The sequence below is a fragment of the Halichoeres trimaculatus genome, unplaced genomic scaffold (genome assembly GCF_033239565.1).
Source record: "Halichoeres trimaculatus isolate MK-OKI-2021-1 unplaced genomic scaffold, fHalTri1.1 fHalTri1_scaffold_19, whole genome shotgun sequence".
NCBI classification, from domain to species: domain Eukaryota; kingdom Metazoa; phylum Chordata; class Actinopteri; order Labriformes; family Labridae; genus Halichoeres; species Halichoeres trimaculatus.
In genome coordinates this window covers 18880795-18908531 of record NW_027437197.1, presented here as the reverse complement: position 1 = coordinate 18908531, position 27737 = coordinate 18880795, and the positions used below count along the sequence as shown (strand labels likewise).

At 39.0% G+C, this 27737-nt stretch overlaps 1 protein-coding gene across 2 annotated transcripts; it reads left to right on the top strand.

Moving 5' to 3' along the window:
- Positions 1-26411, top strand: rapgef4a (Rap guanine nucleotide exchange factor 4a). Of its 2 annotated transcripts, XM_074695234.1 has the most exons (31): positions 1-118; positions 2407-2549; positions 2626-2714; positions 3040-3186; positions 12937-13009; positions 15448-15512; positions 16528-16578; positions 16687-16793; positions 17896-18017; positions 18115-18298; positions 18394-18478; positions 18600-18660; positions 18812-18888; positions 18978-19124; positions 19626-19741; positions 20912-20997; positions 21365-21443; positions 21536-21686; positions 22552-22640; positions 22804-22834; positions 22910-22988; positions 23341-23487; positions 24237-24334; positions 24470-24595; positions 24701-24879; positions 24971-25061; positions 25139-25189; positions 25354-25441; positions 25518-25582; positions 25681-25735; positions 25819-26411. In XM_074695234.1, the coding sequence occupies exons 1-31, from the start codon at positions 51-53 to the stop codon at positions 25944-25946; spliced, it is 3078 nt and encodes a 1025-aa protein (XP_074551335.1). In that variant the 5' UTR covers positions 1-50; the 3' UTR covers positions 25947-26411. The 2 variants fall into 2 exon arrangements, with proteins under 2 accessions (XP_074551335.1, XP_074551336.1); XM_074695235.1 differs by lacking the exon at positions 16528-16578.
- The last annotated feature ends 1326 nt before the right edge of the window (positions 26412-27737 follow it).

Genomic DNA, 27737 nt, shown 5'->3' with positions numbered 1-27737 from the left:
AGCCGCAGCCTCATCACCACCAACAGCAGCAGCAGAAACAAGATCTCAAGATGGTAGCAGCTCACTCGTCTTCACATTCATCGGAATCTACCGAGTGGATTATTTGCCTGGATAAAAGGTTATCTATCTCCGTAATTCACCCTCTCTTTAAGCTTCGGAATATTGAGCGGAAAGTGACGGCAGATGATTTGTTTATGATCAGTGAGTGCGCGCGATACCACTGATGTGAGATCCGTATTCTTTAATTTCCCAACGGAATTAATTAGATCTTGAGAGGCTACTTCTGAGGTTGAATACAGGCGCCTTATGTGTGGTTATCCTGTTTACATCAGTACAGAACTGTATCACGAATATCCCTTATAGGCATGGGCAAACTCAAAGAGCAGTGATATTTGAGTTTAAGACGCAAGGCTAACTTTGGACATGTGTTGGATACGCTTTAAAGGCTTTAATATTCACCAATGAAAGTATTTTCTATTTTCTCATGCTGTGAATACTGTGAGGTTTACACCTAACTGCTGGAAAAATCAGCCCACAATCACTATTCAACTCCTGATTAATTTCTGCATGCATAGTTTGGCTGTCAGGAGAGATATTAAACTACCCAGCATCTGCAAGGGACTGCTTCAAAAAGGAAAATAAAAACAGGCTACCTGAAGTGCAGTCTTAAACACCGAAATGTGTTCAGATTTGATTTCAGATGTTTATGAATCATCTGTTTGTGTCACCGACAGGTGCAGTGCTGCACACCTGTCTGTCATCATGTCTGTCATCTGCTGTAACAGTGTGTTTGATTGTGCAACAAGATAGGCATGAGCATTAATTTATTCCATTGTGGTGGTTTTAAAAAGCATTGTGTGTTTGAATCTGAACGCCAAACAGTGAGCTTGGTGATCAAAGAGATATCAGACACAGATCAGGTGATAACTTTTGTATTCACAAGGCTGAGGAGGAAGAGAAAGATGAGCCCAGTGACAAAGGAAGGGTCCAAAGTGCATCGGCTATAAACAGCAAAGTGACGCAGTGTGCCAGATGTGTTTGCACAGTAATATCCACTGGTTAGACGTAGAGGCCACCTGCATCACGCAATGACTCACATCTTCTTGTTAAATACTTGAGGGTTACATACAGAGCTTCAAAGATGCAGAGATGAGACATCACTGTCTTGAAATTGCTGCATTGTAATTTAGAAGAAACTAAATATGTTTGTAGTTTAAAGTATTTATGCTGACGTAAGCTGGCTCTAGATGAAAATATTCTGCCTGGAATCTAAATCTGCACCTTTTAAAGCTTTTTAAGTCAATTTGCTTGACTTTCAAATAGACACCTTTCTGTTTGAAACTCCCACTCATCCCCATCCTGCTTTGTTGTCCTCACTGCGCAGCATTTGACAAAGTGCATTGTGCTGAAATAATGCAGTGTGGTTCAGGAGCTTGAAACATTAGATGTGGCTGCAGATGTGATTTTCAGTCGATCAGAAGGAGCCTTGTGCAGGGATAGTTTAATGTCACCGCTGTTAGTTGAAAGGTTTCCAGGGAACACACCACGCAGAGCCATTTGCCTGCAAGCTGTTGCTCAGTAAAAACCTCTTTATTAAACTGTAAATCATTTCCTGGAGCTGTGAAGCGGGTGTTTGTTTGCCTCTCTGAATTATGTCAATGGTTGGATTTCATTTTTTTTCCAAAGGATGGATATGGATTCAAAAATGATGTAAGCTACAGTACAGCCACCCACATGTTACATCAGAGGCTCTGGACTCAGTGGAACAAATTTAGGGGAAGAGTAATCCAGGCAACAGAGGAGTGTAAGGGATAAAACATACACTGACACATCTGTGAGGATGTGAGAACGTGATCAGCATTCTGTGCCACAGTTTATGGGGCTTCCACTTGGTGTAATAATAAACAATGAGTAGTGATTCCCCATGTAAGCACTTTAATATTACACTATAAGCTGTGTGAGCCTCATGTAAATGTTCTCTTGGCAAGCTGTCGGGTTTGCAAAAGTCAATTCCCCCCTTGAAACGAATATCAGTAATCCTGGCTATTAAAACACTTTCAAACGCCACAAAATTGCATTTTCTAATCTACAGAGTGTATTTCTGTTATGTTTTACTTTAATATGTATACAACATCACTGGAGAAGTTGAGCATGCTAAAGAATATATCTATAGACAGATTGTTCTCTCACAGAAGTTGCAAAGGAGTAGTTACAACTGTGCCGCACAAGTGTGCTACTGTGCTTCAGACAGGCTTCCTGGGGGACTAATTGGTGTCACATCCCACCCTCAGAGCCTCACCTGCACTTGTGCTGCTCTACTTGAACTAGATTTTGTGTCCTATTTGAAGCCTTGTGTGTATTTACTTTAGCACTGACATGCACATCGCCCTTCTTCACTTCCTGCAGACCCGCAGAGCGCTCTGAGGAAGATGTCGACATAATCCTGGCCCGTCTGAAAAATGTGAAGGCTTTTGAGAGGTTCCACCCCAGTCTGCTGCAGCAAATCTGTCTGTGTGGATTTTACGAGTGCTTGGAGAAAGGAATCACCTGTGAGTAAATAAAAAAAGAAAAGTTTTTAAGAAAATAGAGAAAAATGAGTCATTAAAATATTCTTTTATTTCTTAGTGTATCGCCAGGGTGATATTGGTACCAGCTGGTATGCTGTCCTGTCTGGCTCTTTGGATGTCAAAGTTTCAGAGACTTCATGTTATCAGGTATGACTCATTTTTTGGATGACGCACTTTTCTGGTTTGATGGTTTTTAAATTTGAGCCTACATGAAGATTTTCCTCTAAATTTAGTGATCTCATTGCAGAGATTTGAACAGTATTGTTAGTTTCTCCCCCTCAAAACTCACTTTGACTGTAAAAAGTATTTTGTTACTGCATGAGGCTCAATTTCTGAACTTTTTCTCAACACTACCGCTTTAAAAACCCTTGATAGATTGTTTGTGTGCTAACTGGAGTAATTTATTTCCATACAGTATTCCTGTGCTGCTCAATGAGTTATTTATTGGGTATCATCCCTGTTTCTTTCACAGGATGCTGTTACAATTTGCACACTGGGCACTGGCACAGCATTCGGCGAGTCGATCCTGGATAACACCCCCCGTCACGCCACCATTGTCACGCGGGAATTCAGCGAGCTCCTCCGCATCGAGCAGAGGGAGTTCAGGTCTCTGTGGGATGTGAGTGCCTCTGTCTGCTCCATCTGTACTTGAATCAGCCCACAAAGATTCTCTGACCACACTGCTGTTTGTGACACACTGATGACATGAACTAAAAATATGTGCTTGCATAAGTGGATCTAAAAAAAGGCAAGTAAATGTTTTGTTATTACATTCATCTAATTTGTTTTTTTTCTTTTTATTTTTGTGAGAAACACATTCATTATAAACACTAAATGGGGATGTGTTTTGGATAAGTTTCCTCAAATGAAACCAGTCTGATTCTACATATCTGAATCTCCACTTTGAGCTTCTAACAGAGCAGCAAAACTTGGTTTTGAAACACTCACAACACAAGGTAAAATTCTATTTATATCCTTAACAGCTGTATGCATCTATTTTCAGATGTAACACACCCCTTTCACTCTTTTCCTCAAGTGTTTTACCTACTTAGGAGGCTGTTCACATTCAGAGAACTCACCTTTCTTTCTTAGTGCTGAAACTGAAATATAGAGCTATGAAATGATGACAAATTAAACTGAGCATAAGCCAAAGAGTAGGCGAAGTACAGTGTCCTGGTGATTGGTAGAGGTGGGATCGTGATTTTAATGTCGCCCCCCTGCAGGTTTTGCATTAGCAGTTCAATTGTGTTTCCAAACCCCCTCTTTGCTTGTTGTCTGCTGGCATTTTACAATACCCTTGTCTTATCAAGGTCTGAGTGCTTGAAATCTTTTGACCACCAGATGGCAGTGCAGTGCTGTGCTGTGGAGAGAAATCTTTCGGTTGGGGTCTAAGGTGTGAGTATTAAGTCAGTAATTCAAGAATAGGTCAGAGCAATCTTCTACACAGAATAACAAAAACAGTCTCACTGTGTCTGGAATAACTTTACAAGAAAACAACCCAATTATTCACAACATTATAGATTTAATATGGGAAGTAATGAAAGACAAACAGAGTTTATAGACAACTGGTCTATAGTCTAACTGAAGTTTGTGTGTGTGTGTGTGTGTGTGTGTGTGTGTGTGTGTGTGTGTGTGTGTGTGTGTGTGTGTGTGTGTGTGTGTCATGCTGTGTAGAAGCCCCTCTGAAGCTGGGAAAGCAGGTTTACAGGGAGAGACAGAAAGAGAGAGAGAGAGAGAGACAGCCCATTTCCTCTGGGACTGAAGGGCACAAGGGGCTGGTAAATTTTGAGCTGTGTGACTGTGTCAGTGATCAGCCCTGCAGCAGAGTGACTGGATACCCAACCCTGGTCTGGATGTGTACTGACCATTAGGTGGAAGTATCTCTAGGCTCCACATTACTCCTCTGCCCTGGAGCGACCTCTTCAGTCAGGTTGGTGAGGCTGATTCAAAGATTTATTGGCTAATGATTTTGGCACCAGGATAGTTGTTCTGAGGTCTCACTGGCTTCGATTGTTCTCTGAAGTTACTGCTGAGATGTTGTTTTAGGAACAAACAGTATCAAATTGCTCGATATGAAGAGTAAATTTTCAATAATCTTTATATAATGAATAGAAAACCCTTTTTACTGAACATGTCAGCAAGTTTGGGTGTGGTTGTTCATGTTACTTCAATTTCTCTTTTTTTCATAAACTGTTGACATAATTTCTTCTAACTTATCTAATCCACATCTTTTCCGTCTAACATGCCCTAGGGCTAAATTAAACTTTTCTAACAGAGTTTTTACTATCTCATGTTAGAGCGCCCCAACACTTAGAAATATTTTATGTTTTTGTTTCTGCACCGTGCAAAATTTTGACTCCAGAAGAGGAAAAGTTCTCAGACATATTTGGAAGCCAGTCATTGTTATTGATTATTATGTATAAATCAATCATATCTGTCTATTATGCGACTTGGATACATATCAGAATCAGAAATAAATAATATATCAGAAAAAATAAACATGAATACTTGTCATTTCCACGGCTTGTGGATTTGACTTAACAGTGAAGATTAAAACATCATTTGAAATTAGAAGTCCAAGGAAAGTATTCTGTTCTCCTAAAACAGGCAAGAAGCAGATCTTTTAAATCATGCTTAAGCCTTGCTCACACATCACAGAATTTAATGAAGATCACAATTTTGAAATGAGGAAATGTCAATAAAACAACAGTCTACTCACTTGACAGCTTTCCTTTTTAAGAATGGCTGATCACTGGAGTTGGTGCTATGCTCTGGCCCAGCAAAGAGTTGGTTCTTGCTAGGAACCAGTTTTCAGTACCTTGAGCCAGTGCTCTTTCAGTGGAAACACAAAAAACAGTGCTAAGTCAGGCACTGGCCTGGAACTACCACTAGCACATCGTCATCCTCAGTGAAACCAAGTGGCGCCATCATCCCCATAAATATTGAACATGTTTGGCTCTGATAAGTTTGTGAGCCGATTGTGGGGCTTCAGATTGATCCTTCACTTGCTCACACTAAGAGATAATCTGGTCTGAATATCAGGCTGAACTTGGTCCTGGACCATATTTCTCCGTTGACTGACGGGAGGGCCGACTCAGAGTCAAATCAGCCTGAGAACCCTGTAGTGTGAGCCAGACTTTAGATTAACTTACGGGTGTTTTAAACTAGATCTTAGATACTCTACGCTTGCCACCCCTTCAATACATAGATCATCTGTTATTAGATCTGCTGAGATGGCTGTATCTTAAAAAGTTGGCTGAACTTTACCTTAAAGGCTCCCATTGAGGTGAAACTCACATAATCAGCCTACAGACAGATAATCATAGAACTATAGCTGCAGGTATGCTCCAATGTGACACCAGCACAAACGTTTCAAAAATGTATCTGGTGTTGTAATGATCATTTCCCCACAGTGCTGCAAAAGAGTAGCTAATGTAGTATCTTGTTAGCGTAAAGGCATCAATTCAATCTTTGTCTGTTGATTCAGATACACTCCAGTGAAAAGTGTGTCCAATTTCTTTTCATGCTGTCTTCCTGCTGTGAAAATAAATGAAGTTCAGCTATTTCACACAAGATGTATTAGATCTGAAATAACCTTTGTGGTGCATGAAAAACCTAAAGCTGCGTGAGATCTGTATTCTTATTGCTCATGGCTCTGAAGCAGAGAGCTGCTCACAGCACTAGTTGATGCTGGCTAATCTGGGGAGATTACAAGCAAGGGATGTAGAGGGAAAGGTACAACACACCCTGATTCAAGTTGAAGAGGAAGCTCTGAAACATGGTTACACTCCTCCTGTAGATTTCCTGTGACTGTGCTTACAAAGCCAGAGTGAGGCAAACAGTGCTCTAATGAATTAATAAATGATATCAGTCATTCATGGCTGTGTGAATCAATTATTCAGTTGAAAAATTTGTCCAGTTTAGCTTTTTTATCTTAAATCTTGATGGGATTGTTTGATTTGGGGATATGCTAATGCTACTGACAGAGTTAACATTTATTTATATTTTTCGTAGCCTTCATAGTTTCAATCTTTCATGTAATGCTAAAGCACATGAGGAAAACCCTCTGCATAAACAAGCGTCTTTATGCACTACTCATGCATACACTTTGATTCTTATTTTCTCATACTGCTGACTGCTACAACCGCCAGGATCAGCAGCCGTGTGCTGTTTGTTTAACAGAGCAGACATGAGCCAAGCTAAGCACACACCAGCATGCTGACCCAGGCTTAGATGGTCTCATCATCAATTTACTCTAGTCTTTGTTTCCTGCTTCCGATGTGCGCTGTGATTGTGAAAACACAATTTTGTTTTTTGGGGTTTGAGCACACAGCTTTGTAACAAGTCGACTCAGCCTGCACGTGGCCTGCACAGAAATGCTTTCATTATCTAACAGCCTTGGCATTTTGGATTAAATGTGACAAATTGAGCATCTTAAGCATAAATTGCGTGCATTTCTCGTGTGTTTTGGCTGGGGGCAGAGGGGGGAGTTGTTGGTGTGTCAGTATCATTGGTCCATAGAAGAAGAAGCCCATTGGGCAGGAGCTGATGAACAGAAAGTGGCAGGGATGCAGCGTGCCCTGTGGTGACTAGGCATGGGGTGCAGAGGGGTTAAAGAAAAGGCCACAAGGGTCTTTTGAGGGTTCAGCATCTGAATCCTGTGCCATATTCAGGGTCAGAGCCTTGGGAGTGGACAACGGATGTGTGCACAGAAGGAGCTGAGGGTATATTAAACATTACTATCATATTTCCTCTGCTTACAGAGTCACTACATCACAGAAAGAATCCAAAGAATCTGAACTGTGACCTGGAAATAAAACAGGAGTTATGAAGCAAGTAAAGAAGTTCAAAAAAGGACAGAATTATGAATCAATGATCAATGGTGTGGAAGATCTTGGATGACAGCTACAGCGTATGCTGACAGAAAATATACTAACACAGCTTTGTTGTGCCAAGTACAGAAGAATGATCCTGAAATTAAGTCATTCAGTTGGAAAACAACCAGTATTCTCTCTCCTTGCTGAAAATATTTCTGTCTTTTGTCTCTGTTGAACACACACCACAGCGAGGATGAGCACACTAAACTGAATTCATAGCAAAAAAAACCCCGTAAAGCAATTTCAAATTTCAAATCAAATTTATTACCGGAAGGAAATTGGAATCTGTTTTCTCTCTGGGGTCTCTGCTTTTCTCAGTCCAACTTAAAGACGTCTGTTTTATACATTCCTGCCATCTTTATTTTCAGCTGTTCAACACAAGTCTATGTTACATTTAATAGAGCCTGACCCTATGGTATAAACCAGAAATATGGGACTGTTTTTCTTTAGCATGACATAAAAAAGTTGATTTTAGTCTGTAGAAGTGAAGTGTTTTCATTGTCTCTGATTGAAACATGTTTTCATTATAGTTGATCAGACAGTCTGGATTTACTTGAAGACAACATCCTTGATTTTTTAAATTATTTTCACTCTGGTAAAACCTTTATATGACCAAATGAGATACAAATTTTCTTGATTCTCGATCAGGTGATTATTTTCCCCTTCGTAAACTGCTCATGGAGTTCAGTGCAGCTGTGATGGGTAACGAGGTTAAAGATAAGACAGCAGCTGCTCTCTGTCCTTGAGAGACAAGAGCTCGGTGTTAGGAACATGATCCTGCTGGAAGGTACTGTCTGTACATTTTACCGTTGGATTAGGTGCACAAAAAAAGAAATTCATAAAATCTGCCTGTGGATCTCCCTTGAAAGTTCTGAGTTGATGAAAGCATCAGGGACTTTTTTTGCATTTAAAAAAAATATACTACTTCTGATTATGCACAGTCTTCACACCCTGTGAGGCTGACCATTCTCTGCTCTAGCTACTGGCCCAGCTCAAAATGAACAGCAATGTATAATGTGTGCAGATTAGGCAAGGCGTGTGTGTGTGTGTGTGTGTGTGTGTGTGTGTGTGTGTGTGTGTGTGTGTGTGTGTGTGTGTGTGTGTGTGTGTGTGAGTAAGAGAGAGAGAGAGAGAGGGGAGAAAGAGAGAGATCGAGCATGCTCTCCAGTGCGCCCAGTGACTGGAGTCGAGTACCTAGCAACTGCTTCTCAGAAGAAGTCAGCAGCTGACTGACACAGGCTGCTCACTCTGCATGTTCTCAGAGCAGCACGCAGGCTGTAGGGATGCTGGATCATGCTGGACCATGCTGGACTAAGTGACTGAGGACTAAGTGGATCATTTTTAAGCTGCACTGGACGCTGATAGCATCCCTAGGTAATCTCTAAGAAACTTTTTGACAGCCTACAATAATTTACTGCTAAAACGCTAAACTTAACTTTGAATTTGTGCTAAAAATATTCAAGCACTTAACTTGTAACCTGTCCATGTGGAGCTAACTCTGAAGGAGCAGATGTGATTTGTATTTCTTTGTAAGATTTCCCTCCAGTTGTTTTCCCCCAAGTGGCCTGGAGTGTATATGTGCGAGCTCAGAATAATCAGAGACTGCTCTGAGAACAGTTTGCACTACAAAGGTTACGTAATATGGGGAGAACCACTCAAAATACAGCAGGGCATTCATGCACATTGATGCACACAATGCAATGACGTGCTCAAGCGTGAAAGACTGAGGTGGAGCATGAAGTGAGAATGCTCCGAGATGACATGGATGATGTGTTGTTATGACAATGATGATGCTGCAGACACTTTGAAACATGGTATGACAGAGCAACAGGCTGCACGTTAGTCTATAATGACTTTACCGTATCTTAGGTATATGTGAATATTTGCATCTCATCAAAGATGACAAGCTTAATATAAATGCACAAGCTGTACTACTGAAGTGAAGGATAATAAGAGCCAATCTGCACAACAGTTGACTGAGCTTCACTGGAGGGAAAAATAATGGCACATCTGTTGTTGCAGACATTTCTAAACTCTCCTTTTATGTGAGGATAAACACCATATGATCACTGATGAGATGCTCTTTTAAACTCAAGTACATGAAGTATTTCTTTAAATAATGAGACCTTAACTCTTTCAGTTAATGGATTACATTAACATCTTTCTTTGCAGGTATCATCATAATGATATCCAACATCAACATTAAAGTTTACATTTGAGAATCAATGTTGATGAAACCGATTGTTCTCGCAGTCTGTTAGTGATAGATTTATCAAAGGAAGGAACTTGACTGAGACTTCCTTCCAAGGTGTCGTGGGTCAAAGACCAAAGTTAGTTCTTTGAGTTGAGGATTTGAAGTGATTTAGACCCACTACACGTCTACCTGTCTGATCAAACGACCTCATTCTTATTCTGAAAGTGTTTCCAACACCTCTCAGGTACTTAGGCTAAATCCTCTCAAAGCAACAGATCATAATCTCCTCTGGAGTGATGGTATCAGTTTTTTTCAAAGAAACACAATCGTTTGTGAAAATCAGGGTGGAATCAGACACCATAAGCTGTATGATTAAAACATTGTGCCTACTGTCTGGATTTCAAACTGTGACTTTAGATGTCTCTCAAGATCCATCCATTGAATGCATACAATACTGGAAAATTAATTAACACTTGGCTGTTAGTCGTGCTTGCTTTGACAATGAAAATGTTGCTCTGATAACCAGAGATGTAAAATAGATTTGTGAGACTAAAGAATACCAGCCTCTCTGCTCTTATTTTAAATGATTGTACAAGTAGTTTAAGACACATCAGGAGAATATTTTAAGTAGAGGACTGCAAGGAAGTCATTGCACATAGCTGTTTTAGCGTAACATACAGGGTTAGCAATTAATATTTAAAGCTGTAGGTATTTGTAATTGGTAAAAAAAAAAAGGCTGATAACTCTTTATGGTGATGTCTTTTATCTGTTCATGACTCAGTGTCACAAATTGATTATCTCTGCAGTCCTAATCCCTTGAATTGATGTGGGAAATGATTCAGTGCTCCTAATCCTCTGTGATTAAAAAGACCAAAAGGCAATAAGTGAATCATCGTAATGTGTGCTTTAAAGGAATATTTAGATATTTGAGAAATAAAAGCTGTGCATTTAAAGTTGGATAGATTCTCTAGGTCTTTAGTACGATCAAGCAGCCTAGTTGCTAAACTCAGCATAAAGGCAACAAACATGATTAAAGAAAGTCTCGCTCATATGACAAGAGCAAGGTTTGACAAAGGGAAACATTAAAATAATTCAGCTGTAAAGTGGTTGGGATAGTTTAGAGTCCTTATGACAGAGTTGGAATAGTTTGTTCCAGTGTTTTTACTGAGCTAAGCTATCATGATGAGCAGCTACTCATGAAAATGGGTCTTTTTTTTTCTACATCTAATTAATTGGAAGACAAGACAAGAATCTACACTTACATTCACACATTTGATACACAAAGCCAAAGAAGAAGTCCAAAAAAAAGGTCATAACTATCACAAATTCCTTCTTATACCAGACTGACAGTTCAAGATATTTACAAAAGGTAAACATAGCTGATTCATTTTAAACAGACAAAAACAGTTAAAGAAATTAAAAGTGAGAATTCAGCTGCCTAGTTGAAAGTTGTGAGAAAATAAAAAAGGGCACTGGAGGAGCAGATCATTTTATGGTAAGAGTCAGTTTCTATTCTGTGATGCATCTGAGTGCTTTTCACACACCTGAGGAAACGTTTGTTCTTCTCTAAAACAACGCCCCCTCTCTGCGCTCCAGAAACAACTCCTCTGGGAGCGTGGCTTTATTGGCTCTGAGGGGTTGAGTTCATTTGTTCATATGCTGCCCAGTTTAAGTGCTCCTCCCTAATCCTAAAATCCTTTAATTGTCAACAAAGACTGAAAGGTTTGTCAAAGAGGTTCCTGAATGCTTCTGTTCGGTTGCTTTAACTTGTTTTAAATAATTAAATCTGTTGTTTGCATATGTAAACCCACCCCCCTCCTACAAAAAACATGTCCATAATTCTTTGAGTATCTTAATGAGCAGGAAGTAATTCATCATTTTTGGGGAACATGTTAAACACTGTTTTGTAAACTGAAGTTACTGAGCGATTTCCAAACTACTTCTGGATTGAGGGAAAAAGCTGTGTCTCTTCTAAGGCTTGCTAAAGTGATTTACTGACTTCAGAGGGTGAAATTGAATTTAAAACATGACCTCCAAGGCTACATTACCAGGCAGGAGCAAATGGCTCTATAGTTCTAGCTGTCGTTGAGTCTACTCTGGCCAGAAGATAGGACATTAGAGAAAATTGGATGGTCACTAAGTGGTCCAAAATTAGCTTTTTATTAACTATGAGCGTAGTTGCTTTGGCACATAATCAGTTTTGTTAGTCCTTTACCACAAATTAATCCAAAACCATCCATCTGCTTGTCAAATTGCTTGTTGCTAATTTTGAAAAACAAAATTTAAGTTCAGGATTGTGAGGTTGCTTTAAACCAAGCTACAATGCAGTAATTATTTCTAAAGTTTTAAAGAGCACGAACACTATGCAACTCAAGCAAAGAGGAACCTGTCAGAGATTTTTTCACTTTCCAGGAAAATATCACAATTACCTTGTTGTCAGTGGAAGTACTTCACTGGCTCCTTTGTTCCTAGAGCTGAAAAGCCTGAATAAAACTGAGATGAGATAATTCCTTATCAGTGTTAAACCTTTGTGAAACTGATCTTGTTTTTAACATAATACTATTTTCTGTTCTCCCTTTATGAATATGTTCCACATATATAAAGGTATTTTTTCCCTTCACCATTAATCTTGTGTTACAGTACTTTTTATAGCTCATTGGCCATGGTTGTATTGACCCCTTGCTACAGCATCATGAAGAAAAACATGACATTTACAAGCAGCAGTGGCTGCAGTATGATGTTCATTACATAACATATTCAATGCTTCAGGGCAAAGTGATATAATGCGTGTACAGATGTAATGTCATGCTTTAAGGGTATGGGACTTTTTGAAATATGAATTAATGAATGGTAGAGGATGCAAAATGTTCATTCATGAGACTCATGCACACAAATTTTTGAACTCAAGTAGTTTTTTTTTTTTTACAACTTTCAACAAGAAGAACAATAGTGAAGTCGCTGGTTTACTGCAAAATTATTGAAAACCACCAAACATTTACAACCATCACTACTTCAAGAACCAGAGAGTAATATTTTGATGTTTAGGGGAGGAAGTTCCCAAAGATGCACATTTTCAGTTTCACTACGGTTATTTATTCCACGTTTTTATGAGGGAGGTTTTCAGAGGAGATGAGTCTTGGTCACTTCAGGCAACATTAAGACATCAAAGCCGAGTTGCTCTAGAAAAATTAAGCAGACTAAAGGAAAATCACGTCTTAGCCTCACCCAATGATGTCACTGCTCCCCTCTTTGCAGAGCTCCTGACTGATCTGTTCTTTTATGTGCTTTATTTTTTTAGAGATATCATCAGTGCATGGCTGGCCTGCTCGCCCCACCCTATGGCGCGATGGAAAGTGGTTGCGGTGCCGACAGTAAGTATCCATCAGTTTCTGATGATCTGCTTCTTATGGTTCAGATGCATGGATCACACATTGTGTTTGAAGACAAAAGATCTAATGTTAAAAAAAGTGTCCAAGGAACATTAGACGAAAATGGAATTAAAAAGATGCTAAATCAGGGTAAAATATTGTTGGTTTTTTTTAATTCTAAGATGTGCAAAAATGTTCAATAAAACATACTTTATTTTGCACAGTACGTAATGACAGTTTTCAGCCTAACTCTATTACAGTGAGACTTTCCTTTATCCCAGTGCAATGTGCTAAATCCTGATACTTGTATTTTCTTTTCTGTTGCAAGTTAACTCAATATTGACTCAGCTTTGCTCAAACAGAGCACTTAACTGCCCTCAAAGTCATGTATCATAAAGATGATGAACAGCAGCGTGCAGTGAGAGAATCCAGAGTCAGCTGGCTTGCCGGCAGTGGGTTGGTTGTGTATTTTTTTGTTGTCTGGACACATTTAAGAGTGATTCTCTGATTTATGCTCCAAACAAAAACTCCCAGTCTCCTGATTACTATCTCCTAAAATCTAGATTTGATTTTCTACTGTAGCATTTAAAAGTTGTTGACTCTGCATTCAGTATTCCCTGTTATTGCTATGTGGCGGCTCCATGTGAGCAGAGTAGTTTTACAGTGTACAGTACAGTACTTTAGGGATTTACAGTATGCACTCTATGCATGAATACACCATGACTGAAATCATACAAGCATGAAGCAGTAGGAGGCTGATGCATTCTGCTGTTCAGTACATCCACAGCAGCTCACTGTTTCCCATGTAAGTCCAATGAATTAAACATGTTTGAAATAGTTTTCTTAAGTACAATAACTGTAAAGGACCATACCTGTGCATGTGCAGCTTTTCAAGTCATTACCATTCATGCGTTTAGTAGCTCAACTTATTTTCATCTCGGATTAATCTCATGTCATGCAAACTGAAAGCTGAATTTCTGGTGATGGTTTAAGTTGATGTGACACTTGGATGAGTGGTGTTGTTGGCACATGGACCGGCATATGAGCATCAGAAATAAGATGATGGACAGCTGTGGCCACCTCTTAAGAAGCAAATAACAAAACTGATTCTGCAGATCATAAAGTTGAAATAAGAACACACAGCTCAAGGGTGTGTACAAAAAACTTAACACTAACATAACATTGCTCAATGAAAAATCATGTGCTTCAATAACTAAACAGATGAAGATATTTGGTATCATTTTTATATATCAATGACCTGACAAGAGTTGCACTTAGCATTTTGTAGGTAAAACTATGCTTCAGAGCTATCAGTTGTTTCTTGTCAAGTAAAATCTCTTCTAGTCACTGTTAAATTTGTAGTTGGAAACATGTGATTAGAAAAGGTCAGTACTGTTTTTCTTCTATTTTTTTCCTGGTTTTGGTCTAAATACTGACATAATCTACAGGAAATATTAGTTTTCACATCAAAGACCACATATGAAAATAACCAGGAATTCAAAGCAGCCAGAAAGCCTTGTAAACAACACTGACATAGCAGATTAGAGTTATTTCTGTATGTACAACCTTTAGGGTAATGTTACATTTTCATGCCATGTTCCCAGTTTCGAGGTATTGTGTGATTCAGTATCTGTTTTTGTGGTATCAGCAGTCTGTGAGGCACCTCTAAGAATAGCACAGTTTTTTCCCTGCAGATACAATTGTGACTGAGCAGCTCTGACTGATTAAGCTTATCCTGCCCCCCGCAAGGCAAATAACATAAAGCTCCAAACAGTGAGTGATAACCACACCCGCCTGTGCAAACCCCCCTGGAGGACTGTCACATGGAGTAAAAAAACATTGTAGTTACGTCACATTGCTGCATCTTACAGGAAACATCAACAAAACAGAGAAAGAGTATCCAAAAGCATCTTTACTTATGACAATAGTTCCTTACAGGGAAGCACGTGGTAGTAAAAGTTTTTTGTAGTGCAAAATGCAATAAGTTAATGGAATTAGCAAAATCAACAAGTTAAGAGTTAAAACCCTAGTTTGACTCGATAAATAAAATAAATAGCATATCTATTTGTATGTAAACACCAAAGAAACAAGCCATTCAATGAGGGATGGAATAAAATATAAAATGTAGGCACTCATGATCTATCACTAAAACCAAAAATAATCAATCTCATATTTAAACTGTTGATTCACAGAGGATCTGTGTTAGTTTGCATGAATAAACAAAGCTTGGAAACACCCAACCTTTTTAGAAATGCATGCATTTTCCACATAAATGCAGATCGTTATGAAGACAGAATGTGCTTTTATGATAAAGTATGATCGCACACATTTTCACTTTTTCTTACCAAGTGGTCCAGGCTCAGGCCACTTAACTTGTGTAATATCTTTCCTAAAGATCTGAAGTCACTTTGCCAATACACTTTATCTCTCCCTCCCCCTAGGAATGCCGGACAAAGAAAACATAAGCAACAACTCATTTGTTTCAGTCTCCAAACACCAGAATAAGGTACGTTTGCATGACACGCATGAAATATAGTCATGATTTAGTGTTTACACCAGTTATGAAAGAGCGGGTGAGGCTGTGAGGGGAAGACAATGCTGGTTTATTGGCCTGGTTCCTGTCCAGAGGAGTGTTACTGTAAATAAACAGGCAAACTCAAGCTATAACTCATTCCCTGCTTCGGTTTGCTGACGTGACAACTTCCTCTCCTGTTACGTGCATCTCCTGCAGGGGATGGAAGTAAGTTAGGAATGTGAAGTTTGAGTCAAGTTTGTCTAAATATAAACAACATGACCAGAGTTTTTGTCGCCATCTACATCAGTTCCTGCTCCACCTTTCTCCTCCTGTCGCTGTTTCCTGACCTGGTTTGATAACGTGGCACTGCAGCAGATTTATGGGGCCCTGCACTTTGTTTGATACACAAGATTGTTCTCTTATGTAAAAAAAGAAACCAGTTGACTGCTTTATTGTTATATAACAGAAAAAAAAATATATAAATAAGCACAAGAGCTCTTTTTTATACTGTGTAGTAAAGTGGGTGCTGAGTGGGCTAATTTTCTTGTGAATAAATAATGAACTTTAAAGGCTTCATGAGTGATGCTGCTCTCTGAAGTGTACTGAATGCATTTTAAATGTCATAGCCTGGCAGCCCACCCATGGTCCCAGCGGGAAAAAAACACTTCACTTCCGTACAGTAATGCACAATATGTGTGTGTGTGTCCCATTTAACCATCAGTCAAGACTGTGGTAACGGACTATTATTTTAACTCAGGATCAATATAGAAAGCCATAAGTATGCTTTCAATTGACAGCCAACTAACAAATCATTTCAACCACAAGTTACATGGAAACGGTGAGGAAAACAGAGGAAGAAAAAATCTTATTTGACTTGATGTGTTGCTGTTTCTGTGTTGTGGTCTGCACCATCACACCTTTAATTTGACCTGTTTCTGTCCTTAAGTCACTGTCAACCTCTGTTTTATTTCAACTCCTCTTATGTTTTCTTTTATTTGTTTTGCAGAAGTCATTCTTTGAAAGTCCTGCCAAACCCCATCTTAAATGCATTTCTCAGGTAGTAAACACATCTCTATGTAGGGCCCAATCATGTGTGTGTTTACGTTGATGGCACTCAGCAGGACTCTATTAGCACTGACCTTTGACCTGGATTTGGGCCTTGCAGGTTCCATCAGAGAAGATCCTGAGGGCCGGAAAGATCCTTCGTAACGCCATCCTCTCCAGGGCACCCCACATGATCAGAGACAGGAAATACCATTTGAAAACGTACAGGTGAGTGTGTAAATGAAAAGAGAGTCACTTTAGATAAATTCATAATGCAGATATTAAAGATGCAGTGAGGCAGATCTACTTTACATGAGCTGCCTCGCCACCTTGTGGCCTGAAGTCTCACTCAAACTGTCATAAATTACTTTTAGTGAGGCGTGTGTTTGTCTTGGAGTAAAATGGAGATCGGATCAAAACTAATTTTTTTTGTTTGAGACAACTTTTTACTGGATACAACATGCTTAGGTAAGGTACCTATCAGTACAGTTACGTAGGTAAAGGTTTGAAATGTGATGTAGTGCTATCGGCAGCCCGGTATGCCAACTTATCTGCAGGCTAACATGACAACAAGTAACACTGTCAGTTTGTATGTAGTTCACTAGCCGTTTATATTTAGGGCAGCTGACAGCCCCGTGCTTTAAGACATGTCTGTAATGTTAGTAAATCCCTGTTTTGTCCTGCTAGTCATCTACCAAGCAGAGCTAATGTAACCTCACTCTTCATTTTATTGATAGACTCTCAAGTTTGAACAGACCACTGCAGAATAACTGCTGACTGTGGGTTGGAAAGGACATTAGCACAAACAGATTAGCCCCTGTGTTAGCCCTTGCCTCGGGCAGTATCACTCTCCATATTAACTTTCTTCTGCTCTTCTGTCCTTTTTCTGTCTGACAGTTAGGCTCCAGTGTCCACCATCACTACAAAATTAATCACAGAAATTGTTTCAGCAGAGAAAAACACAGATCTCTGTGTTTTATCTCTTCTCACAACTAAACCTTGTCAGCCGGCGTGATGTTGTCATAGAGACTTAGACATGCCAACCTGGAAGCTAAGAAGAAGCATGTTAAAATAACCTTTAACCAGCAATGCTGGCACTGATAATCTCATTTTTAACTGTGGATTAAGATCAGGCATATATCTAGAGGGGAGACTTTTTTAAGATCATTTTTAAACTCCTCACAGATTCTTTAAGAAATAACATGAAATGGCACAAATTAAGTGTAACTGAGAGGAATTATTTTTTGAATATGACTTTGGTAGGAAAGGTTTTCTTCTATCCTAACATACCTCAGAAGTCCTTGTAAGAGCTCTCCTGTGTCTCTCCCAGGCAGTGCTGTGTGGGGACAGAGCTGGTCGACTGGCAGATGCAGCAGAGCTCGTGTATCCACTCCCGTATCCAGGCTGTGGGCATGTGGCAGGCGCTGCTGGAAGAGGGTGTTCTGAACCATGGTGAGACCTTGTGTGGCGTTTGTGTTGGCAAACATAAATGTTAAAAATGCAAAGATTCCCGTGTTTCTATTTCTGTTTTCATGTCTCTGTGATTCAGTGGACCAGGAGCTGAGTTTCCAGGACAAATACCTTTTCTACCGCTTCCTGGATGATGAGCAAGATGATGCTCCCTTCCCTGGTGAGGAGGAGAGGAGGGAGAGCCAAGAGGAGCTACAGGACACCCTGCTCCTACTGTCGCAGATTGGGCCTGACGCCAACATGAGGATGATTCTCAGGAAACAGTATGGCTTGTCAAAACTGAAACCTCTCAGAAACACTAAATAAAGTGCATCAATGTTGTAATGCTTTCATTAAATCCATGTTTCTTGTACTTCAGTCCATCTGAGAGGACGGCCGATGATTTGGAGATTATTTATGAAGAGCTGCTACACATAAAGGCCTTGTCTCACCTATCCACCACTGTGAGTGCATTCAAAAAACAGTTTTACACCCGCAGGGTCTTCACTGGAGGAAAAGTTTGCATTTATATTCACATATAAGAATATGATTGATTTTTTTTTTTAATCCCATCTGTTTGCACAGGTGAAGAGAGAATTAGCAGGAGTGCTAATCTTTGAGTCCCATGCAAAGGGAGGAACAGTGTGTAAGTGATGTAAAAAAAAAAAAAAAAGAAAAGATGATGAAGTTGATGATTGTTTCAAAAAGCCAATCCTCGTATATTTAATTTAAAATTTGATTGCAGAAATTTTACTCAAATCCCAAATAAGCAAAGTTCTGTTTTCCTTCTTTCTTAGTGTTCAGTCAGGGGGAAGAGGGCACATCATGGTACATTATCTTGAAAGGCTCTGTCAACGTTGTCATTTATGGAAAAGTAAGCACTTCTTTGATTTCTAAAACGCGATCATGAAGCTCTGAGCAGTGCAAGGATGTGTTTATCAGCATATGATCTGTGTTGCACAGGGTGTTGTTTGCACTCTTCACGAAGGAGACGACTTTGGAAAACTGGCTCTGGTCAATGATGCTCCACGCGCTGCTTCAATTGTGCTGCGAGAGGACAACTGTCACTTCCTGAGAGTAGACAAGGAGGACTTCAACAGGATTCTGAGGGTAAGATGCTGTTTCTGGTGTTTTATTGTATTCTATCTGTGGAAGCAAGCAGATTCTGATTCCTTTACACCAAGATAAATAAAAAACATTACATCGCCCTCTGTTGGCAAAAACCCTGCAATGCAGCAATGAGTAATTTCACCTGTGTCTGGGGATGATAATATGAGGTGTGTTGCTGATCTTTTAGCTGGTCAGTATTTCACACATACATCTCATTCTTTATTTTTTCCAGCTCTCATGAACACATTTAAGCACAAGACTTCTTGTTATTTTACTATTTAGTCTACCAAATAAACATATTTCGGAAGTTTTGTGCATCACTATGCCTAAGTTTCTCTCTGATTTATAATTAGTCTTTTTTAAAGTAGAACTCTGTGTTTGATTGTAGGCTGTGTTAAGTAGAAAGTTGGTGACTCATTTAATAGTATTTATCCTCTTTTCTCTGTTGGGGACTTTGAATGCTTAACTCATGTGGTCACACTGTGTCTGTGTGTGTTGCAGGACGTGGAGGCCAACACGGTGCGCCTGAAGGAGCACGGTCAGGATGTCCTGGTGTTAGAGAAAAGTCTCAGCAGCAGTCGGACCTCCAGCCATGGAGCCTCAACCTCCCACTACAAGTACAATTACCCACAATCCATCGCATCACGTTACTCTTGTTACTTTACTGCAGGCTACTTTTGCACAGTGTAAAATGTATTTTAAATCGTCTTGAGGGTGATATTATGAAGTGCATCATAACTTGCCTTATTGAGGATTATTAGCTATGACATTTTACCTTTGTATCTGGCAAAGCAATCTGAGATGAATTAGTGTCCTTCTTTAAGTTTCCTATGTTATATATTGTTAAAGAGTCAATTCCTCCAGCTCAATTCCTACTAATAAACATTTGTACAAAGGTTGAATAATTTCAGTAACAGATCAGAATATCGTGGAAAATTAGTAATAACTGAATCTGAATTTTTATGTTTACCATGTAATTTTACTACAACAGTGTTTGTTTAGCACTGACTTTAAAGCAAACACAGCTCTCATCTCCTTTTAAGGGAAATGTTACTTATTCCTTTGAGATTTGTGTACCGAGGAAATGTTAAAACATTTCCAGGCCACACTTAAAAACACTCCAGGGCCCTCTGAATGATGGACTCTGTCATTTGCTGTGACCAACAGAAGAAAATGCTTCCCGACAGTGCATGCAGCACAAGAAATCCTTTGCACTGTTGCCGAGAAGAGTTTCCTTAATAGAGGCATCTGTCACCGCACCACGGCCGCTGTAATATAGAGAGACAGATTAATGGTAATGATGGCTCTGGCTCCTGGGGAAAAAAAAAGAAGGCCTGGCAAGTCACAATTACTCATTCAGGGTCGCCCTCTAATCAACTCTGCTCCTCACACATGAGAGTGTCAGGATTGCGTTCTCCCTCCTGAGTGGGGAAGACACAACTCTCTGCTTGTGCAGCTCCCTCTTGTGATGCTGTTATCAAGTAATAAAAACAACCGCGGCTGGATTGTGTTGATCCTCCTCCACAGAGGAGATGCACCGCATTTTTTAGTTGTTTTTCTTTTTATATTCTTGGCTTCTCTCACAGCTCTCAGCCCAGACTCCTCTTAATCTTCAGCCGGCCGAGAACTCTATGATTGTAGCAAAAGGGTTGTTATCAAATGAAGCAATCACAGACATGCATTCAAGTTCAACACAAATCAGTGGAGAGCCATAGCCATGTCATTAAACATTAAATGCCAGTGTTTCTTGATTAGTGAAGGGTGTCTTTTATTCTGTGTTGCTCTAGATACAAGGTAATGTCGGGGACCCCTGAGAAGATTTTGGAGCACCTCCTTGAAATGATGCGATTGGATTCTCAATTCACAGAGTCAGGTACTGCTGCTCGGCACACAACATCCAGTATGTCACATTAGCACTGTGTAATAAAATCTATCAATACAATTATTTATCGTGAAGGGTTCCTTCTGTGCAGAGCATTCATCCTCTCTGTGGCTCAGTGTTTCTCTCCTCTGTCCTCTGCCTGCTTCTCTGCGCTGTTCATTCGTTCTCATCTATAATTAGACACACATCACAGAGCTGATCTAATTACTCCCGCTTGTGTGGATACATATGGTTTTCATTTTGCCCGCAGAGGTGACAGACACAGGGCCATGTGGATCAAGGCCTAATGGATCTGAAGAACTCTATTTGATCTGCTTTTACGCTGGTGTTTTTATCAAATCTCTTTTTTCTGTCACAGATGCAGCCTTAGACGACTTTGTTCTCATGCACTGTGTCTTCATTCCAAACACTCAACTATGTGCGGCGTTGATGGCCCAATATCCTTTTCTCTGCTATGTGGTTAAGTTATTTCACATCCACCTACTTCTCTGCTCCACTTCTGCTGTTTTTAACTTTAACTGCTGTGCACCTACCACGCTCAGGCCTCGCAGGGCTCTGAACAGGAGAAGATGGACTACACGCTCAACAACAAGCGCAGGGTGATCCGCCTGGTGATGCAGTGGGCTGCAGTACATGGAGATCACCTGCAGGAGGAGGAGATGTCTGTGGCCTTCCTTGAGGTTAGCCCAAGAAACAATAAAAACATGTCAATGGTTACAAACACATGCACAGCATATCAACAACGACTATTCAGTAAATAGCCAGTGAAGAAGTGACAAATGAGGAAGTAAAGATCTGGTATTCTAATTTCCAAGTCTAGAGACAAACTTTTCCTCCTGCGAGTATGACTGAATATCTGTTAAGAAGTGAAGTCTCAAGACTTCCAGAAGCTCCTCAATTTTTTAATTTATGTTTATGGAAGACTTATTTTTGTATGGATTAAATTTGAATCTAGTGTTTATATTTCACACATTTGTTGTTGTAATACTCATTATGGCCACAAGGTGCTGAATTGTACAACTGGCACTACCTCCAACAGGACCAAAAACACATTTTGTGTCCTTTGAGTTTAATATTTACTATGAACATGGTAAAGTACGATAAACTGTGTGTCAACAAGTTAGTTAGCATCACTGTCATGCTTCTCTTTTGACTGTAAATGTGTTTAAGTGCATCAACATACAGAAACTGGCATGACAGAAACGACTGCTTTAAGTCTTCCAAAAAAGTTCTCTTTTAAAAAATTTTTTTTCCAGGAAATTATGCATCAATACATCATTTCACTTGTATTTAAACCATAAGAAAACACATATTAGTCCTTTATGGGTTTTAAGATGAAAAGGAACACAATTTTCATATTTTTTATGTGATTTCTGTCTTCAGTGTGACACCACATGTTTAACTAAAATTAAACTTCTGTTTTACATAGAATAAACTACACTATACTATACTATAATATAATATACTATAATATACATGTATTATTTCAGTTATAGAAAACTTTTGTTTGATCCAGATCTTGTTGTTTGTTTATTTTTTTTACAGGAATTTCTCATGGCAGTATCAAACGATGCCAAGGTGGTTCCAGCACTCAGAGATCAACTGACAGAACTAGAGAGGATTGTAAAACAAAAGTATGTTTTTAAAGGCAGTGACGGGGAATAATCCTTAAAAACATGCACATTAATCAAAAGCAGCATTGAGGTTACAGGTACTCTGTAGCTTGTTTTGATTAACAAACAAAGAACCATAAAAAAAAAAAGTGTATTAATAGTTGGTTATTCTTTTATGTCTTAGCTCTGAAGATGCCAGAGTCTCACAGAAAAAGGTAAAAAGATACATTTATGCATCCTCAGTTTAAAGGTCATTTGTAGGTATTGAAATCAGATTTTTTTGTTTACAGCACAAAGTCCTTCTGCGACAGTTCAGTATGGGAGACGAGAAGCTTCAAAAGCGTCAGCCGATCAAAAGTCATGATGAAAGTACGTGGAGAGCTGGTTTTTCCGGACAAATACAAAACTACCAAAAAATAAATCTGGACATGTTTTCCTAAAGAGGATATTATTATTGTTAGTCCTGTCTGTATGATAGGCCACATGGATACTTATTGAGCTTAAATCCAGTGAATCACAATGTTACTTTACTAATTGACACTTTAAATTAAACAAGGTAAGCAAATTTAGTACAGATGGTTCATTTTTCCTGTATTTTGACGTCCTGTATAACCCCTAGATTGAATACTTTTGCAGTCACCCTGTTGTCTGTAGTTTTGCAGCACTCCTTCACTCCTGTATCAACTGACTGTTCCATATTTGCTCTGATTCACGCCTCCAGTTCTGCTCAAAGTCTACTGCTGTGACCACACCTACACAACAATCCGTGTCCCGGTCGTGGCCTCAGTCAGAGAGGTCATCAGCGCCGTGGCAGACAAGCTGGGCTCAGCTGAGGACCTACTCCTGGTCAGCCTCAGCTCTGCAGGAGGTGAGAGCAGCAGCTACATGCTAATCAAATGATTGGAGACGACATGAAGGGAGAGCCAGAGCAGGGTGCTCCAGTGTTTAATCACAGAACGATTTAGAGTACCATTATCTGTCTGTTGCGGTGAGTTTGCAGACTGGTAATGGCTGCTATAGCAGGAGCTACAGAATGGCCTGAATGACCCCAGCTCAGTTTTCTGCTGACATTGAACGAGGAGCTTCTGGTAAAAGTGTTAGCTCTTCACTGTGGTGATGTTCCTGTTTCTGTCAGAAAGCTTTAATGCATTTTTTAAACATCCACACATGACCTGCATTTTCCTTATTAAAGGCAAAATACCAGATACAGAAACATAGCTGCTCTCTTTCCCAGAGTTAATAATCATCTCTCGCAAGTGACCTTTGGCTTTACATGGAAAAATAACGACTGCCACTTCCTTTCACGTGTGTACAATGTTGTATTTAAGAAGCAACTATAGGGCAGACAGTGCAATATTCTAATGCAATGGCATATGTTATCCAGTAAAAAATTGTATGTTATGTGAACAGAACTGGGGTCTGAAAGAATGCTGCAAATAAATAAGATGACCCAGTTCAAAACAAATATTTGTTAACTCAAAAAATCCACCTAACAATTAATGACATGCTGCAAAGCAAGTGTGGTATAGACAGTTCTCACTTTACATCTAATTTCTGTTGTGCAGATCTTTTTCATTCAGGTACTTTTTTTTTAAACTGGCGTTCTGTGTTTTACAGAGAAAGTCATCTTCAAGCACAATGACGTCTCAGTATTTTCCACTCTCAGTGTTAATGGACGGTTGTTTGCCTGCCGTAGGGATCAGTTGGACTCTTTGGTGAGTTATTCTCCAAATAAACACACATAACAGAGCAAATGTCTGCATAAGAAGAGGTGTTGCAAAATAAACTGAAATCTTTGCATTACTTCTTGTTTATTAAGCATGTACAATGAAGCCTGTTTTGTTTTCCAGACACCTTTACCTGAGCAGGAGGGTCCCTCCACAGGCTTACTGGGCAGCTTTGAGCTGATGAGCTCGAAGGATGTGGCTTACCACATGACTTCTTATGACTGGGAGCTTTTCAACTGTGTACACGAGGTATTACATTTAACAGCCCAGAATCCAGCGGGAGTTTACGATGATTAATTCTGATTTACTTTCAGTTAATCTGTTGCTGTGTTGTTTCGCCTTTGTGTCCAACAGCTTGAACTCATCTATCACACATTCGGAAGGCAAAACGTCAAAAAGACCACAGTGAACCTGGACTTATTCTTGAGGAGGTTCAATGAAATCCAATTCTGGGTGATCACAGAGATCTGTCTGTGCTCTCAGCTCAGCAAGAGGGTGCAGCTTCTCAAGAAGTTCATCAAGATTGCTGCCCAGTAAGAGAACTCTGTTCTTTCTTCACACTTTTCTGTGACTCACTTTTACATTTGGATTTTATGCTATGACCCTTTTTGTCTTCTTGCTAAGCTGTAAAGAGTACAGAAACCTGAACGCCTTCTTTGCTATTGTGATGGGACTGAGTAACCCGGCAGTATGCAGGTTGAATCAGACCTGGGAGGTGGGTACTGGTCTGCTCTGAAAATGATTCATATGCTGACCTCATATTGAGTTTCACTGTGACTTGTTATGTTTCAGAAACTTCCAAGCAAATTCAAAAAGTTTTACGGGGAATTTGAAAACTTAATGGTGAGTCAACTCAGTTTTTACTTCTTAATCTCAGATTTTTATTTTCTGTCAGAGTTTAACAAAAATAAGCTTACCCACACTGTCAGCTGCTAAAGTAAGGGTTTCATGATGGATCTGTTCAACACATTGACGCAGATCTCAGATTAGTGTGACTGTTTCCACAGGACCCGTCCAGAAACCACCGGGCGTACCGACTCACAGTAGCCAAGTTGGATCCTCCCATCATTCCCTTCATGCCGCTGCTGATCAAAGGTCAGACTGGCTCATTAGATTACTAAATATTCATAATGTCGAAACTGCCTTTCTAATGTTTTGGTTTACTCTTCAGACATGACATTCACTCATGAGGGCAACAAGACGTTTATTGACAATTTGGTCAATTTTGAGAAAATGGTAAGGCTTTATTAGGGTTGCAATTATTCACAATTTTGTTGAAAATTGTATTTTCATCCTCACTTTTTTTTTAATATCTATTTGTGTTTGTCTTTCAGCGGATGATAGCGAACACAGTAAGGATACTGAGATGTTGCCGGAGTCATCCATTCAGTAAGTTTGCATAAAAAAAGTTTTGTTTTCTTTTTCAGCTAAAACAAAGATAAAGTATTCATTAATCTTTTCAATTAAATCAGGTCCAGATTCCCCTCAGGCGACCAAAAACCATCCAGAAGTCCGGACTTACGTGCGTCAGCTCCATGTGATTGACAACCAAAGGACTCTTACTCAGCTTTCTCACAGACTTGAGCCCCGCAGGTCTTGAAACCACTCAGGGACATAAAATTCACACTGATGCCGCTTCATGACACCACATGCGTTTGCATCTGAGTGAAAAAATTTCCATCACAGGCTGTCACATGAAGGACCTAATGATGTGTCACATAATGAAATATTGTTCAGATACTGCTGCCTGCCTCTCATATCACTCTGCTGCAGATATCTCCATCATTTTAAAGTCAGAGAAAAGCAACATTAAAAGAAAGATCTTATTTATCAGATTAACATTTCATATATAAACACCATGTGATGCTTTAAGAGTGCAAACTTCATATTTCTGATAATCAGTTGTTTGTTATCTTTTTTAAGGAACAGTATTTATACATATTTATGTGTGTGAGAGTTGTATGTGCTGTAAACTGTAAAGAGATATTTATTTTGACCTCAGCATGCGCAAAGTTATTAAGATTGTTTGACTTTTTATTCATGTAAGCACATTTCTCTTTGGAGTCTGGATACAGTCAATGTCTGAAAACTTTTCTGTGCTGTAAATATTAAATATTTTAAATGTAGTTGTTGGTAGTCAAGTGTTGTGGAATTTCATACATGTAAATATTTTTTACAAATCAGAATATTGATATAAAAATTCTCCTAGCTATGGGTTAGATTTTTTTTTTTTATAAAAGACTTTTAAAAGTTACTATAGACTGAGACTGAAATAATTGAGAAAAGACAGAGGTACCAGGTTCCTGGGTGCTTAGCTTTGAGTGTTGAACTGACAAAATCTCCCATTACTAGTAAAGTTATCAATACAGGCTAAAATATGAAGAGTACATTGATTCAATTGAATAATAACCAAACATAAATATTCCAGTGCCTCCAGTGAGGAACTTCTTGAACCAAACTAGGAGCTATTCTTATATTATCCACAGAAACAATATAAAGTATGTTCATTTGTCGGTTAAGTTTGTTTAAATGAAACTCATCAGAAACTAAATAAATAAATTAAAATAAATGCATTCTTTATATACGCTTGTTGTCTCTAAAAGTTTGCAGCAATGTTATTTTTAAATAAATTAATGCTAGCATTACTAGTAAAATCCTTTTACCTCTTTTTACAACTATAACCAGGGTGAAAGATGTGGTCAGCTGATGAAACCAATGTTTCTCTTAAAAAACTTTTATTGTTGAGAAATATCTACCACAAAAATAACTTTAGCAAACTACTTCACTGTAAAAATGAAGTTTAAACTGATTTTTAACCAACTGACCCATAAATAGAGAACACACTGATGCCTATTGCATACATATATGCTCAGCTCAACAAAAATCCATGTTATCCAAGTTGACAATTAAATATTTTGAATATACTTTCAGATAATATTTCCTAACAAATAACTCATTTCATCAGTAAACCAGCATAACTTGACAGTTGTTATGCTTTTGTGGTTACATCATTTGGTGGTTTAATGGGACCGATTCTTTAATTGGTTAAAAATGGTAGATAATATTGGTCATATAAAATTGCAAACATGACACCGACATGAATGCAAACTAAAAACTTAAACAAATAAATCTAACACATTGTTTTAACAAGTTTGAAGCATATTTTTGATTTTGGACATCATACCAACCCTTATTTGTCACTGCCCAGCCTACAGAGTTTAACTCCCATGAAATGATGGAATTGTTATTGAACCCTAAACTCTCTCTTTTAAGACGTCACCTTATGATTAAATAATTTTATAACTTAATGCATGCATGGAAGCTGGTCAATTTTATTTACAGTCTCCACAACTTAAGAGACTAGATCAATGGCATCAGCTATTTATTTATT

Bases quoted from the DNA above. Each gene is read 5' to 3' on its own strand.
- rapgef4a (XM_074695234.1), top strand. From the start codon at position 51: ATGGTAGCAGCTCACTCGTCTTCACATTCATCGGAATCTACCGAGTGG. The intron at 16,794-17,895 runs GTGAGTGTGTAA...TGTCTCTCCCAG, and splicing joins TACCATTTGAAAACGTACAG to GCAGTGCTGTGTGGGGACAG. The intron at 22,641-22,803 runs GTATGTTTTTAA...TTTATGTCTTAG, and splicing joins GAGAGGATTGTAAAACAAAA to CTCTGAAGATGCCAGAGTCT.